The 17,593-nt window shown below is 45.2% G+C and overlaps 1 protein-coding gene across 3 annotated transcripts in view; it reads right to left on the minus strand.

The window, feature by feature from the left end:
• Nucleotides 1-17,098, minus strand: part of PLA2G7 (phospholipase A2 group VII) — a 41,938-nt gene extending 24,840 nt beyond the window's left edge. Inside the window, exons 1-2 of one of the 3 annotated variants that reach the window (XM_055330222.1) lie at nucleotides 17,055-17,098; nucleotides 16,626-16,789 (exon numbers count right to left, since the gene is read on the minus strand). In XM_055330222.1, coding sequence (XP_055186197.1) covers nucleotides 16,626-16,789; nucleotides 17,055-17,083 — 193 coding nt within the window. In that variant the 5' untranslated portion in view covers nucleotides 17,084-17,098. Of the gene's footprint in view, nucleotides 1-16,625; nucleotides 16,790-17,054 lie in introns of those variants that run through there. The other 2 variants (XM_055330225.1, XM_055330224.1) reach the window with 2 other exon arrangements.
• Between the last annotated feature and the right edge of the window lie 495 nt (nucleotides 17,099-17,593).

Genomic DNA, 17,593 nt, shown 5'->3' on the forward strand with positions numbered 1-17,593 from the left:
TCAGACTAGAGTGAGTGTGGCTGCACTCTACCATTCAGCACTGCAGTGAAGAGCTAGTCCATAAACTAGGAGTCTGAATTATTCAGAGTATAGTTTGCGATATAACTTCTGTGTTTGAGAGAGATAGGCAATAGACAATACTTAAAGGGTGCAAACAGCTCTGTTCTGGAGATGCAACTTCTCATCATTAAAAACAAAATGGGAAAATTGTTCCTTTTTGAAACCATTTTTTTCTCTATATTTGGGACATATAAGCCAGTCTTCTTTCAGGAGGTTTAATAGTGAAACAGGCAATTCTGGACAAGAAGCCCTTTTAAAATTAAACTAGTGATGTCAGGCAAAAAGCTGTAGAAGTAATAAGAAAGAGGATCTTGATGTTCATTTTTAATCAGTTTTACATTTTCTAAAAACCTGAGTGAGAACTCCTTGGACCTGGAGGAGGACTTGATGAAGCATGCTTCTGGAAGCATTGACAAATGTTCCTAATTAGCATATCATAGGCATCTGAGGAGAGACTCAGGGATTGGTTTTCAGTGTCTCAACTTGTTGGCTTGGGTTTTGTCTGCTTGAATATTAGCAGAAACTCCTAAAGATAAACAAGGAAGTATTTCGACTGCAATTCAGACCTTCTGAATCCAAAACTTGAGGACTGGTTCTTGACTTGAGTCAAGAAATTTAAAAAGGTGATATGAGGTATAAATGACTATCTTTTATTGAGCACCTACTATGTGCCAACTATGTCTGTATATACTCAATGTAATTGCTAGTCCTCACAAGGAGTAGAGTTAGGCAGGTACTATTACCTCCATTTTATAGTTAGGAACACTGAGGCTTGGGGCGATTTGCTCACTCAAATGCCTGGTAGGTTTTGGAGGCTTGACCAACAAGCCCAGCACTCTGAGGTATATGAGCAAAAACTATCAGTATATTTTGCTCTCATTTTCATTTAAAGATGTATGTTTATACACAAGTGGAAAAAAGTCTAGATGAATATAAAGCTAGAATGTTCTCACCACTTATATTTAAATGGAGGATTACAAATGTTTTTTTTTTTTTAATGTACTTGGCTAATTTGTCAACAACAACAACAAAAAAAAAAACACGCACTGCTTGAGCAGGAAAAATAAAATAAAAGAAAAAACAAAACCCTAGCTCTTTACTTGAGCAACAGAATCTAAACAAATGGCTTCCTGTCAGAAAGAAGCTGGACACAGAGATTTTTGGCCCAATTTGGAGATAATATTGGATTTGAGGCTTTGTTTTGGAGCAATAATTTTAGGGGAAAGGTGTGCTTCATTTCAGTTTGAAAGTCTGGAGTAGGTATTTTTCCTGAAAAAAAAAATCAGTGATTTGTGGTTATTACAATTTCAAATTAGTATACCCATGAGCCAGGCATTGTGCTAGGCTTTTAAGGGAGTTTCGGAGTGTTAGGGGATGGGGATGAGGGAGGTTTGAGGTGTAGGATGACAAATAAAAGAGAATAATATTCTTCAAAGAGTGCCTGATTTTGAGCTCCAGATAAAGATAAACACAGGGGGCCTGGGTGCACAGTCTGTTAAGTGTCTAACTCTTGCTTTACACTTGGGTCATGATCTCAGGGTCCTGAGATCGAGCCCCACATAGAACTCTGTGCCCAGGGATCCCTGGGTGGCGCAGCGGTTTGGCGCCTGCCTTTGGCCCAGGGCGCGATCCTGGAGACCCGGGATCGAATCCCACGTCGGGCTCCCGGTGCATGGAGCCTGCTTCTCCCTCTGCCTGTGTCTCTGCCTCTCTCTCTCTCTCTCTCTGTGACTATCATAAGTAAATAAAAAAAAAAAATTAAAAAAAGAACTCTGTGCCCAGCATGGAGCCTGCTCCAGATTCTCTCCTTTTCCCTCTGCCCCTCCTGCTCATGCTCTCTCTCTAAAACAAACAAATATATATATATATATATATATATATATATATATATATATATATATATATATATATTTAAAAAAAGATGAACATAACCTACTCCAGCCATGGTGAAACAATGAGATACTAATCGAATCCCCTTGTTCCACATACAGAGAAATTGAGACTCAAAAGAAGGGAAAAAATTTCCTGGAGCCACACAGCAAATCAGTGGTCAAGCTGGGATGAGAATACCTTGTCCCCTGGTCACTAGGTCATCAGGTCTGCAACTGCAGTGAGCCCAACACTGTAGGGCAGGTTCATGTGGGCTCTTGGGGAGACTATGGGGTCCCATCAAGCTCTGGACAAGGGCAATAGGAAAGGCCTGGCTTTAATCAGAAGGATCAACTCAGCCAGTCATTGAACATCTGAAACCTAAATCTCCCAGCTGATGAAGTGGAATTAACAATACCTGTGTCGTGAAGTTGATGAGGTGAGGGAACATGCTAGCACATCACCGAAGACACCAACTCTCAGGACATAATCCTTTCCCTTATTCACCAGGAACCAGCTTAAGTTCCACTGGGAGAAAAATACATTAGACTCTAGAGATCACATTCTGAGAAAGGAGAGAGTCTGTGACCTGAAAGTTGGCAGGTTTATTCTGCTGAGTGGCCCAGACAGCTCGGGTAGGGTAGGCTCTGGCTCTGCCCGGTTTCTCATCCTCTGCACCACTAACATTTGGGACCAGGTAATTCTTTCTTGTGGGAACTGGCGTATGCATTGGAGGATACTTAGCAGCATCCCTGGACTCTATGCATCAGATGCCAGTGGCAACATTCTCCCCACAGCCCCGAGTTGTGACAAAGACATTGCCAAATGTCTCTGGGGGGTGAGGCTGCCCCTGGTAGGGAACCACTAGACTACTGGGAACAAGTGGTACAGGTAGGGAGAGGCCTACCTTATCTAGGAGATGGAACAAAACCACATATACAAAACAGAACAGACTTGAAAACCATTTATTTTAAGAGAAATAACTATACCTATGAGCCCCTTGCTAACCAGGTAGGTTTATTGAAGAGCATGTGTAGGATATAACCTATGTATAAGTTTAAGTTTACTAAGATATGTAAATTCTTCCTTAATGAATTCAACTTGTGGTAGGTATGCGCCACCACACTTACCTTTCACCTTATTCCCCCCATAATCCAGCTGAGTGTCTTCTGTCTTGATGCCTTGGATGGTTTCCTCAGCCAGCAGCACTTGCCCCATCGGTTGACCCATATCCATTCAAACATTTACTAAGTACCAACTGTGTGCTAGGCAGTGAGTGCTAAGGTCTGGCTGGCTCCTACCATGAGCACCCTAAAACCTCTGAAGGGCAACAGTGCAGCCAGGACTTCGATGCTATGAGGAAATTTCAGTCTTGAAATTCAAAACTCTGTAAATGAATTATTCTAAATATATACATGGGTCATATGTTCTTCTGCCTTAGTAGTTTTTGTCTTTTTTTTTTTTTTTTTTAGTAGTAGTTTTTTGTCTTGAATGCCATGTAGATGATGGGGTATTTGCAGCATTGCCTTCTTTCTGCTTTGGCTAAGTGCCGAGGAGGCATGGAGAGAGCCAGTGATTTCTTAAAGTGCAATTTGGAGTTTGAGACATTTTGATAAGAGTGGGTTTGGTGTGGACACAAAGGAGGATGGTCTATTCCAGGGGGTGTGCGGTGCCGGAAAGCATGGAAAGCCCTCCTAGGAGAGGTCCTGCAGGAGCTGACAGTCACAAGAGGAGGATCCTTAGCAGACTGAGCTGGGTTGATGGGTCTCTCCCCCAGATCTTTAGCCCGATGATCCATGTGTCTGGGGCTCACAGGGGATGTATGACACAGGGGTTTAGAGCCTCAGTGCATTCACTAAACACAGTTGTGCCCCCAGGCCACAGTTCAGTCTACTTGTGTCCCAGTGATTCCAGGGCAGGCCTTTCTCTACTCCTTAGCTCACCTCTCCCCATTCGGTTCAAGTCTTGCTCCATAAACGGACACACTCTCCTTTGTGCTCCTCTCCTATTTCTTACAACTGAAGAGGAGAAACCTTCTCCAAGGAAAACAGAAACACCAGGATGACCCTTCTTCTGAGGCCTTTCTCTCTGCCTTAGATCCAATTCCAGACCACCATTCACCCTCTCCTCTTTACGACTAGCTCTCAGCCCTAGGCTCTGCCCTCATTCCTCCCCAGTTAAGGGCACCTGATCTCCTGGATGGTAACCCCCACTTGCCCCAGTGCCTCCTCGGTACCTCCAAACCACCCTCACTTTACACCATGACTTTAAGGTTAATTTATGTGTCACTTCTTAACACCAAAAAATCTTGTCCATTTTCTTTACCCAAACTGATTGAAGCTGCTCCAGAAAATGTCCACTATCTTTCACCTTTTCAAATGTCACACAAGTTCTATGTATCTTTACAACACAGTTGTTTGGCTTTGAATCTATTTCTCTAGCTTTCTTTCTTAGGTAAAACTGTTTTTGCTGTTTCACACGATTCTATTGTAAGTGACTACCAATCCTCTATGGAAGTATTACACATTCTAGATCAAGGTGGCCAAATATTTCCCATGTTACTAAAATAAAAATAGTGCTTCTTGCTTTTCTGAACAAAGGACCACTATCAACGGCAGCAAGTCCCCAGCTTTTTCAGGCACTGGCTTTCTTTTACCTTCTGATGCCCACTGAGATGTCTGAGAGGATGACTAAGGGAAGCCTCTGAATCCAAACAAAGAGGGATAATTCATAAGAAGTCTGTTAACTATCGTGGTTCTCTTTCTACAGAAAAGGACCTCTTCTCAACCGTGGGATGTGAGTTAGCTAAAACTGTATTTACGTTTGCAAACTTTTCAGGATGCTGAAAAGGATAATATATTTTTTTAAGATTTTATTTATTCATTCATGAGAGACAGAGAGAGAGAGAGAGAGAGAGAGAGAGAGAGAGAGAGGCAGAGACACAGGCAGAGGGAGAAGCAGGCTCCATGCAGGGAGCCTGACGTGGGACTTGATCCCAGGACTCCAGGATCACACCCCGGGCTGCAGGTGGCGCTAAAGTGCTGCACCACCGGGGCTGCCCCTGAAAAGGATACTATTGACTTTGGATATTTATAACTGGAGAATCCAAGGTGATGACACTGAAACATTTGATGCTGCAATGTTACTAAATATAATCTTTGAAGGATCATGACTGACACCACCAGCCAATACAAAATTTTCAAGGAGAAAGATGGACCTGGCCAGACAGAGCAGTAATTGGTAAACAAAAAGCTGGGAAACATGGGACTTACCTATTATTTAACTCCTGAAACTTATCAAAGCACAGTCAGCAGTTCTGGTGGGGATATAAATAGGTACCGTGACTTTTGGAAGGCAATATGGCAAGCCTTAAATTGTCCATACCCTTTGACCTGTTCATTTCTGAGATCAGCACACACAAAAATTGTATTCACAGGGAAGAAAAGCTCTCAGAATACAATGCACTATGGCGTTCATTCCAATTCTATTTATGAGAGCCAACATACACAAAGGGAAGCCCTACAGAACCTCAAACCATAATGTCATCAATGGGATTTTATTCAGTTAGTAACATGATATTTACAAAACGATTCGTGATGACTTAAGAAACCATTTACAATGCAATTCTAATTGAAAAAAGATCCTAAGATTTTGCTGTGTAAAAATTCACCCTAAAAGACTATTAATATAATAAGGGTTATAGAATTATGGTGGTTTTCCCATAATGTTTCACATTTTCTTTTGCAACCATACTGCTTTACTATGCTTTACTACTAGTAAATAATCTTGAAAGAATATCTAGTACAGTTCATATGACCATGAAAAGTATTTCCGTTTAATATTAAGTAAAATGTTATGGAGAGAATAAAGAGGATTAGCCATGATCTCAGATACATAAGATAGGAAGAAGAAGAAATGTGTATGTGGGGGACAACAATAAGGACAAGACCCAAAATATATAAAAGAGATAACAACATTTACAAAGTTGATCTTTCTTAAAGAGTTTGTATTTAGAAATGAAAGGTAATTTTTAAAAATATTTTATTTATTTATTCATGAGAGACACAGAGAGAGACAGAGACACAGGCATAGGAAGAAGCAGGCTCCTCAGAGGGATCCTGATGCAGGACTCAATCCCTACACTGGGATCACACCCTGAGCCAAAGGCAGATGCTTCCTGTTTTTCTTTTATCCATGAGAAGATTTACTTTAAAAAATCAATAATTTTAAAATTATAAAACCTGAGAAGCATTTTCTTCTAGTTTGATTCCTTGACCACTAGATAAAATATCATCCCAGTTAGATAGACAAGAGCTTTAGAATGCTCAGAGAACACATTCTACTTAAATCTATTTAAATGCTGGTACCTTCTGGGGGCTCCCGGCTGGCTCAGTCAGTTGACTCAGGGTTGTGAGTTCCAGCCCCAGGTTGGGTGTAGAGGTGACTTTTTTTTTTTTTTTAAAGTCTTTTCTTCTGTGTACTTAATGTCTATCCCTCAAGCCACAGTTTCCTACTTGCTCTTTAAATCCCAGCTGAGGGCAGCTTGGGTGGCTCAGCGGTTTAACGCCACCTTCAGCCCAGGGCGTGATCCTGGAGACCCGGATCAAGTCTCACATGGGGCTCCCTGCATGGAGCCTGCTTCTCCCTCCGCCTCTGTCTCTCTCTGTCTCTCTCTCTGTGTCTCTGGTGAATAAATAAATAAAATCTTTAAATCCCAGCTGAGATTTCTATATCACACCCGAGCTCTACTAACTCTCTGTTCCAGTCCATCACTAGTAAATTCTCATCAGGCATTATTTCCCTTTTTGAAGTGAAAGACAAACCAAAAATGCAAAATGTCCACTCTTGAGTCCAGAATTTCTGTTAAGAGCTGATGAGTAGATCTGTGTAAATCCTAATCCTGACAAGGGATTAGGGCCTGTGAGTTATGTCTCCTGTTCCCGGTAAAGAGAATAGAAATGGCTCCTTCACAAGTACCAGGACTCTCTTCCTCAAATTCTTTCTGATGAACTTTTGGAATGGGAGTATATGGCCGCTGGAATAATGATACTCCTCTACTCTCCAAATCTCCACATCTTAATCCTCAGAACATGACACACCAAAGGGGAATCAAGGTTATAGATGGAATTAAGGTAGCTAATCAGTTGACTTGAACACAGATTAGCCTGGATTATCCAGAAGGGCACAATATAATCATTAGGGTCTTTAAAAGTGGAAGAGGGAGAGTGGCCACAGAAGGTCCTATGACATGAGACCAGGTGTGTCTTGTGCGGTCCTCGGGTGCAGGGCCAAGCTATGGCCAGGAGTCTGGGGTTGGGTGTGGTGGACACTCCAGTCCCCTGCAATCCCTTCCCCCCATGTTCTCTGAGTGCTTCTGTGAAGCCCTGCGATGCACAGGCAGGGTGGCCAGTGCAGTAGGTGTGGATGTGCCTGACAAGATAAAGAGCTGAATCCTAGGGGTGTTCCTGGCCCGTGGCTCCTTCAGCTCCATCACCAGCATGCACCTGTGCTTGCTGAGGTGGCCAGAGACCACCTACCCCAAACAGGTCAGTTGGGGTTGGGGAAGTGGGATGGGGTGGCAGATCTGATGGAGGAACTAGTGGATTGGGCCTTCTGCACCTTTGCTGGCCATTATCATCACCACCATTGTTAAAACTGCTCAGTTTATGAATTCACAGCAAAACTGGTGGCATACATTTCCTCCATCATACTCAGAGAGCTAAGCCCCTTACCCCTGTGACATGTGGACCTGCCCCTGACTGCCGTAGCATTGAACGTTTTTCTGCGTCCAGCACCCCTGCCATCTCATGTTGCCAATATACGCTAAGAAGACACTGGGCACTTTATGGGGATCTGGCTCCCCATAAAGTGCCCAGCACCCCTGCCATCTCATGTTGCCAATATACGCTAAGAAGACACTGGGCTCCCCATGGGGATCTCTAACCTCCTCAGTTACTAAAACATGTGACTCTTGATCTCAGGGTTGTGAGTCTAAGCCCCATATTGGGCGTCGAGATTACTAAAAAAATAAAAATAAAAATAAATAAAAAGATGCTGGGCCCTTTATAGAAACTGGAGCATTCTTTCTGGTGTTCCCAGGAGGATTTACCTGCATAGCCAGATGGACAGGTAGCATGTGCCTCTGAGAGCTCTTGCTGCCCTTCAGTGAGTAAGCAAACATGCTATAATGGGAACTTTGACATTTTCTCCTTTGAACAAATAGATATTAGACAATTACAAATTAACAATCTTGTATGTAGGGCATTTCCAATATAGATGGCATGGCTTTGCCAGAAATATTTAATCAGCTGGGAATACTTAATCTAGAAATGTTTCATCTCTTCAACTTTCTATTTCATACTTAAGAGAATGAAATGGCATTTTGGAATTACAAAAAATAAAGAAGCAGGGGCAGCCCCAGGTGGCTCAGCAGTTTGGCGCCTGCCTTTGGCCCAGGGTGTGAGTGTGATCCTGGAATCTCAGAATCGAGTCCCACGTCGGGCTCCCTGAATGGGGCCTGCTTCTCCCTCTGCCTGTGTTTCTGCCTCTCTCTCTCTCTCTCTCTCTCTCTCTCTCTCCCCATGTGTGTGTGTGTCTCATGAATAAATGAATAAATACAATCTTAAAAAAATAAAGAAGCAGAATAGGGTGGCAGAAGAGGAAGTCAGAGTAATGAGATGTGAGAACTCAACCCATAATCGGTGGCTTTGAAGATTGAGGAAGGGGGCCATGAGCCAAGGAACACGGGTGTCCTCTAGAGTCTAGAAAAGGTAAGGAGACAGATTGTCCCCTAAAGCCTCCAGAAAAGAATGCAACTCTAAAGACACCTTGATTTTATCCTAGTGAGGTCATGTTAGACTTCTGACCTATGGAACTGTAAGATAATAAAGTTGTGTTGCTTTACACCAATAAATTTGCGGGGTGCCTGAATTAGGTGGCATTTAGGCATCTCACTCTTGATTTTGACTATTATCCCAACTTCATGTTGGGTTCCAGGCTCAGCAAGGAGTTGGCTTGAGAATTCTTTCTCTTCCTCTCCCTCAGCCTCTCCCACTGTTCTCTCTCTATATAAAATAAACAAATCTTAAAAAAAATAAAATAAACCAATAGGGGCACATGGGTGGTTCAGTCACTTAAGTGGCTGCCTTTAGCTCTGGTCATGATTCCTGAGTCCTGCGATCAAGTCCTACCTGGGGCTCTCTGCTCAGTGGGGAGTCTGCTTCTCCCTCTGGCTCTCTCTCTCTCATGCTCACTTACGCTTTCTCTCTCTCTCTCTGAAATAAATAAAATCTTTTTAAAAAATTAAAAAATAAAAATAAACCAATAAATTTGTGATAAATCATTACAGCAGAATTAGAAAACTAAGAGCATAAAAAGTTACAGAATGAAGGCAGGAAACAAATAATGGCTGATTCACTTTCAACTACAGTAAAAAGAAAATGAGTTGAATATCTCAAAATTGACTCAATACCAAAGTGAATGATTGAGGAAGAAGATAAAATCTTCTGTTCTGAATATTTTACAACAGGATGAAGGCAAGAGACTGTCAATTTTCCAGCCATGATTTCTAAGCTATGTGTTACTTTTTTTTTAAGTTGTAATATATTTTGTTGTTCTTTTATATTAGTGTTACATATTCATGTTTAAAATATTCAAAAATTATCAAAAGATATAGTTTTGAAAGTCCAAATCTTTGTAACTTTACGTACCCATTCCTTCTCCTGCTCTGGATCTAGTGAAACTTGTTAATAACTAGAGGTAAATGACCTCATGCATTTTTCTACAAGCAGTATCATTAAGCAACTATATCTTATTTGATAAGGAAACAGTGTTTACTTCATTCTGAAAGTAGCTAAACTTCATCCCAGAGCAGCGAATCTCAGTTGGGACACCCCAAAGACATTTGGCAATGTCTGGAGACATTTTTGGTTGTCACACCAGGGAGGGGACTGCTACTGGCCTGGCATCTGGTGGGCTGTGGCCAGGGTTGCTGCTAAACATCCTACAGTGTACAAGACAGACACTACAACATAAATGTCTGGCCTAGAAGCTCAGCAGTGCTAAGGCTGAGGAATTCTGGTCTAAAGGAAGACTGGAAAAACTATATCCTTGTTTAATACGGAAGAAATATTTATTTCATCCTGAAACCAGCTATAGGGAGGTGGATGTCCCCATTACAGAGGAACTTTTTAATTATCACATTGTTTGTGATGTATACCTTACAGTGTGGAGAGGGTTCTCTGTCATGAGAAGGGTTCAAGGACTACTAAGTGGTCCCCTGCCAGGGGTGCTAAAAAAAAAGGATGGGTGCATGGCTGTAGGCCAACTCCAAGGTTCCATCTTCTTCTACGATCTAGGACTCCTTTTCAAAAGTATCAGCAAGGGTTGCCTGGGTGGCTCAGTCAGCTAAGCATCTGTCTTCGGCTCAGTTTGTGATCCTTGGGATCCGGGATGGAGCCCTGCGTTGGGCTCCCTGCTCAGCTGGGAGTCTGCTTCTCCCCCTCCCCCTCTTTCTCCCCCCTCTTTCTCCTCTTCCTCCTTCTCCTCCTCTGCTTGTGCTCTGTCTCTTGCTTTCTCTTTCTCAGTTAAGTAAATAAAATCTTTAAAAATAAATAAATAAAAAGCATCAGCAAAAAGTTCTTGCTTCATACTTGCTGATACTGAAATGTGGAAAGAGACGAGCTAGTACCTGCTCTATTAATATTATTTTCTCCCTACCAGATTAGCTAAGAAATCAAAACTTCATCTGAACATTTTCTCAAATGTAGAACTCTCAAGTGACTTCTGCAAAAGTGTGTAAAGCCTCTTATCTCATGCACAGTAGATACAACTCTTGTGTAATCATTTCACAATCCAAGAAAAGAGATATTGTCAAAAAAGTAAACTAAGCAGTTCCTTATTGTGGGAGTAACTGAATAAAACAGGCATTGATAAGTACTTAACAGCTGCAAATAAAATAAGACTAATTGATTCTACTCCCCTTTTGGAAATGGAAACTCATCTGTATCGAGCTTCCAAATGTTTGGTGTCCTATTGAGCTTTAAGGCCATAAGTGTTAAAAGTCATCTAAGGTCCCTGGACAGTTTGCTGCCATCCTGGAAGCATCCCGGTAATATTCCATACCAGTTGAACCACAGCTCACTGAACTGGTCAGGTTTTAAGGGTTTGAACAATGGAAAGCTTATTCAAAAGGACACCCACTGAACAGTAACCAGACTGATGAGGGAACAAGGCAACAAGTCATATGAGGAGCTGTTCAAGGAACCAGGGATGTTTACTCTGGGGAAGACCCACATGGCACATGACCGATATGGTGCTACGGGAAAAGGGCACATATGTGAACCTCGACTACAGAACTCCACAGCAGGAGCTTTTCGACAATTACTATATTCTATCCGAGGAGCAGTTTAAGTGCAGGCCTGCGGACTCCCAGCAAGGATACTGATGAAGAGATTGCTCCATTAGATAAGGGTAGAAGGGGAATGGACAGGCAGGACTAGAAGCTCTAAACCTGAGGTTTAAGGTCAGAAGCCTATAAGGGCCAGCCAGCTAACTCAAGTGAGCTAAACAAGACACACAAGATAGAAAAACCAGTGGTGGAGACCGTGGCAAAGGAGACCACCTGAAAAGGAACGCCACCACCGTTTCCAGTTGATGCTGCCATCTATGGTTGAGAGCTCCATGTTACTAGATCTATTTTGTTTTGTTTTGTTTGTAAGAAAAGCTGGAAAACCATATTTCTATGTAAAACCCACTGATTTTTAAAGGATGGCACTAATTCAACGTTTCAAAGTATTAGCTAAGTTAAACAGAATAATTAGTTGCTGCTACAAGAAACCTCTGCCTTTAAAGATGCCCAACCACTCTCAACCCTAAGGGACTACACAGATCCCTCAAACCCTGTCATTATTTTGTCTGCAGTTTGAATCACCAGACCGGCCACTTCAAGCTGAAATCGGATGCTCTGGCCCATCAGTCATTAATGGGGTCTGGCGAGTGAGGATAACCAGGAGCCCATTAAGTCACCAAGAGCAGAATCCTCCACTGCACACAACATAAATGAGGAAGGACCTCTATTTTCTTCCAAACAGACACATCTCCTCCTAGTAAGTTGCATGTCAAAATGGGGCAGGAAAGAGAAATAGGGTTGCCTCATTGTGGTAGATAGTGTCCTGTCCCCGAGAAGGTCATCCCTACCGTAGTTGGTAAACAGCTTCAAAACTCTTGCCTGACCCTCTAAAATTTCGTCAGTGATCAAGGTCAAGAAGGTTCAAGAGTCCCCTGTGAGAGAGAATGCTTCACTAAGGGAAACAATCCTATTCAACTCTGGTTCACAGCCCTCCCAGAAATTCTGCTGCCTTGTATAGATTTTCAATTATCAACAGATCTTTTGCACTCAGATATCTGCACACAGACATACCCAGGACAAAGGCAAATCTGCTACCTTTCTTTTGAACTTTCTTTTACCATTCCCAGATTCAGATAATTTATTTTGAATTCTACCCTAATGACATTCAATTCCCAAAAGTAAGCCAGCTATTAGTTTAGCATTATTTCCTCTTCATTCTATGATGGTATGTTTCACTGGTAACTCTGGGTTAAGATTCCCAATCTTCTGAACAGATCAAAATATTTTTTATGTATGATAAACATAATTTACTGTAAAGAATAGAATAAGTAAAAAGAATTAAGTTTAGGGGCCCCTGGGTGGCTCAGTGGTTGAGCATCTGTCTTTGGCTCAGGTCATGATCCCGGGGTCCTGGGGTCGAGTTCTGAATTAGGCTCCCCACTGGGGGCCTGCTGCTCCCCCTGCCTGTGTTTCTCTCTCTCTCTCTCTCTCTCTCTCTCTCTCTCTCTCTCTCTCTCTCGGTATCTCTCATGAATAAATAAATAAAAATCTTTTTTATTTTATTTTATTTTTTTTTTATTTTTTTTTTTAATTTTTTTTTATTTTTTATTTTTTTTTTAAATTTATGATAGTCACAGAGAGAGAGAGAGAGAGAGGGAGGCAGAGACACAGGCAGAGGGAGAAGCAGGCTCCATGCACTGGGAGCCCGACGTGGGATTCGATCCCGGGTCTCCAGGATCGCGCCCTGGGCCAAAGGCAGGCGCCAAACCGCTGCGCCACCCAGGGATCCCTAAAAATCTTTTTTAAAAAAGAATTAAGTTCACTATAAAAGTTTTGAAAATAAAGCACAGGAAATTCAAAATAACACACTATTAGCAAGTAATAGTTATAAGGTCTTACTTTACCCTCAAGAGCATAATTACTAGCTTATTTATTTTTATAAGATAAGTGGATGATGTCATTCTCACTAGGTAGATGGAAAATCTGAGAAAGAAACATAAAGGGACTTCCCACTCTATCTCCCCAAACAGCTCCTGCCCACCTACTGCTACCACGGTTTGCTAGGTCACCATAATCAACCTGGAGCAAGTCTCCTTATCGCTCTTCTTCTCCTATGATCCATTCTTCACACTGCACCCAGAGTAACCTCTGAAAAAATATAAATCTATCACATTACGCCTGTGCTTTTGGCTTCCCACTCCACTTGAAGTTCAGATGGCCTACCTCAGCCTACGAGGCTCTGCATGACCTGGCCACTGCCCTCCAACTATGCCTGGAACACATTGAGCTTGTTGACAGGACCATCTGATTGTGGTTCCCTGTACCAGAACAATCTGTCGATATTCTGGGGGCTCATCTCAAGGTCATCTTAGAAAAATCTCTGCTTAGGGGGTACCTGGGTGGCTTAGTCAGTTAAGCGTCTGCCTTTGACTCAGTCTTGATCTCAGGGTCCTGGAATCAAGCCCAGCATCAGGCTCTCTCTTTGCTCAGTAGGATCCTGCTTCTCCCTCTCCCTCTGCCCCTGCTGTCCCCCACCCCCACTCTTGTTCTCTCGCTCTCTCTCTCAAATAAATAAATACAATCTTTTTTTTTTTAAATAAATAAAATCTTTAAGAAAAAAAATCTCTCTTTAAAATCCAGTCTAAGGGGGGGTACCTGGGTGGCTCAGTTGGTTAAAGCGTCTGACTCCTGGTTTCTGTTCAGGTCCTGATCTTGGGGTCATGGGATTGAGTCCTCATTGGGCTACAGGGCTCAGTTCAGAGTCTCTTGTCCCTCTCCCTCTGCTCCTTCACCCACTTGCTCTTGCTCTCTTGCATGCTCGCTCTCTCTCTCTCTCAAATAAAATCTTAAAAAAAAAACAAAACAATCTAAGAAGCTGGGGCCCCTCCCACCTGTCCATCTCTCTTTCCCTCTCTCTCTTACACACACACAAACACACACACACACACACACACTACAGTACTCTACCACACACAGCACTCTGATTCCTTTTCTTCAAAACATCCAATACTATCTGAATTTGCCTTGCTCATCCCTTGATTCTGAAATGTGAACTCCATAAAAACAGAGACCAGATCTGTTTTACCCACTGCTCTGTCAGGCACATAGTAGGTGCTCAATAAGTCAATGAAGGCATGAACAAAACTTGTATTTAGGATCAACTGGCCCACTTAATCCAATCAGTATTGATTCTTAATAACAGGCTTTTTCTTGCTCAATTGCTGAGTTGTTTTTTTTTTTTTAAACTACAAGCCTATATATATTAGACTGTTTCTATTAGAGTGTTATGAGTCATACCTGTAAAATGGAGCAAAGTGACAGTGAAGGCACATAACACGTGCCTGGCTTCATAGAAAGAGGCAGTAAGGACCTGTTGCCCATTCCTTCAAACTACAAAGATTCCTCAAAATTCTGTGACAACGTGATTTTACAATTAGATGTTCCCTTTCAGGTGCTCTTCGCTGAATACTTACTCTTCAATTCTTCACTTTCATGGTAATTTCTCAATGTCTCAAGAGGTCAGTCTAGCCAATTATCATGGGTCTTGAAAAAACAAAATCAGCCTTAAGATGAATCAAAGTGTCAATAGCCTGATGATCACCTTCCTTTCCAGGAAATATCCATTTCCTGGGGTGTCACTGGAATGAATAGGCAGATTCCTAAACTCCAGCTGACATTCCTAAGGGGTCCCACTTCTGCTGCTAGGGTACCTAGTTGGAGTTCTCCTTAATGCTCTGTGATGAGAGTCTCAAACAGGATGGTAAACTGTCTGAGGCCGAAAACCTCACTTGGTAGGGAATGCATATTCCTCACTACTTAAGTCCAAAGACACAGACACACAAGGGTTAGGAAATGAGGAGCCAACTGCCCAGGGGTCTGTTTCCCCGGAAAGCCTTGGGGCACTGGGCAAGCCCTTCCACACTTCAGAAGGGGTTTCTCAACTGCTAAATGAGTGGCCGAACCAGATTTATATCCCTCACAACTCATGGTGTCAGCCCTGAGTACAAAGGGCCCAGTTCCAGGAGAGAGCATCACTAGTGGCATCCACAACAACAAGTCCTGGGCGAATGTCTGGGGAAGGGACATGCACAGTGAGTGCTAGCTGGAAAATGCCTAGGAGGTAGGTTCTCTCACCCGCTTCTAGGGGATCACCAGAATCCCTCTGTGAGGAAGTCCGCTGGGGTGCTAGGAGCTCCCCGGTGCCTTGTGGTGGCCAATACTTAATGCCTTGGTCCCTGAGTTGAATGGTAGCCCAAGATGTGGTCCGGAGCCTTTTGGGATCTTCAACACTTTAAGGGATACATTTTCCTGCTCCTATGCAGCAGCAGCAAACCAGTCTCCCAGCTGAGGATCCTCACTTGGGTCAAAGGTAATTTGCGCAAGGCTGATTTCTTACTGCAAATATCTCCTAAACCTGAGCTCATGTGTCCTTCAAAAATCGGCGAGCCCCACACACCTGTCCCTCCTTCCTCATCACCTCTGCAGCAACCGCAAGAACCACAGACCTGATTGCCAGCCTGACCTTTCTGCAAGCTAGAAAGTTCTACCAGGAGCTCCCGAGTGTGATGGGGAAGGCAAAGATCTCTGCAGCCAGTTTTTCTTTGACTTTTTTTGTAAGCAGGCTTCCCCTGTACTTGGGGTTGTGATCCCATCGGACAGGCGGTGGGAGAGCTCTGGGAGGCGCGGGCGAGCGAGCAGGGCCGAGGCAGGCTCGGTTTCGCTCCATCCCGGGGACGACCGACCGTGGCTCCGAACTGGGCTCGGGCTACTCCGCAAGGAGAGGTGTTCCTCTGTCTGGTCCCCGCGGAGGCTTGGGGTAAGAAGTCTCCCCGCGTTCCCCGTGCCCCTGGCCTGATTCCCTCTCTGCGCTGAGTTCGTAAGTGAGGGTTGCCGCCTCCGGGGCAAACGCCCGAGAGAACTGGGTTCGAATCCTGTCACCCTCCCCGCCGAGGTCCCAGCGCTGTCGCGAGTGGGCAGGGACAGCGAGCCGGCCCCCGCCCGGCAGGCGCTGCTCCGGGTCGGGCCCCGCAGGCTCCCCGCAGGCTCCCCGCAGCCCTCAGGCTCCCCCCAGGCTCCCCCGCAGGCTCCCCACAGCTCCAGGTCGGGCCCCTCAGGCTCCACCGCAGGCTCCCTCCAGGCTCCCCCGCAGGCTCCCCGCAGCTCCGGGTCGGGCCCCGCAGCCTCCCCCAGGCTCCCCGCAGCCTCCCCCAGGCTCCCCCCAGGCCCCCCCCCAGTCTCCCCGAGCCGGTGGCCGCGGCCTCTCGGGGATCGCCCCGCGCCCGTCCAGCCCGCGCCCAGCGCGCCCGCCCCCATCGGCCTCCCGCCGCGTCCCGCACTGGCTCCTCACCCGGGCGCCGCGCCGCGCTGAGCTGCTCGCCGGAACCAGGGTCCCCGGGCCGGAGCGCGCGGAGCCCGACTGCTGGTGGCCGCCGGCGCCGCGCACCTCTGCCGGCCGCAGTCCCCGGGGGCGCGGGGTGGGTGGGCTGCGCGCCCGCTGGGCCCTCCCCGGCGCTGCGGGAGGAGGGACCTGGAGGAGGGACGGGGAGGAGCGTGTGGCCACCCGCCTCCCCCTTGGGAGGCCGGCGCGCCCAGGCGCACCCAGCACCCTCGGCTGCCCAAGGCCCGGGGTCCCGCCGCCCGCGGCCCCCGGTGGACTTAACACGCCCCGGGTGGGGGGTGGACCCACACGTGCCCGGGGGGTGCTGTGCTCAGGCTCGGTCTGGTCAGATCCGCTCCCTGGCCCCTGCCCCCTGGGCAGCAGGCCAACCTCGTTTACCCTGCCCGCTTCCAGTTACTCGCTTTCATCTGCGCCGTGAATCGCCGCGTCCATCCACCCCTCCCTGCGTAGCCGGGGCGCTGGTTAGACCCTCGGCTCCCGAGGCCCGCCGGCCGCCCTCAGTTTCATTTCTGCGCGGAGAGGACGGGAAATGCTGTAAGAAGGGGCCACCTCACAACTCAGTTTAATCCAGTCATTTGGGGTTTAACTGAAATTCCCTGTTCGTTTTTCCAAAGGCTTTCTCCTCCATCTACTTTCTATTGGAAACGTATCCGTTTAAAGCTTCGTTTACAGACTCTGGGGAAACAGTTTGAAATAGAGTTGAAATTCGTAGGCAGCCTTATTAAAGTTTTGTATTTTTTAAAGATTTTATTTACTCATGAGACAGAGAGAGACAGAGAGAGAGAGAGAGAGAGAGAGAGAGAGAGAGAGAGGAGAGAGGAGAGAGAGAGAGAGAGAGAGAGAGAGAGCGAGAGAGAAGCAGGCTCCAGGCAGGGAGCCCGACCTGGGACTCGATCCCGGGACTGCAGGATCAGGCC

Source organism: Nyctereutes procyonoides, unplaced genomic scaffold, assembly GCF_905146905.1.
Source record: "Nyctereutes procyonoides isolate TBG_1078 unplaced genomic scaffold, NYPRO_anot_genome, whole genome shotgun sequence".
Lineage (NCBI taxonomy): Eukaryota > Metazoa > Chordata > Mammalia > Carnivora > Canidae > Nyctereutes > Nyctereutes procyonoides.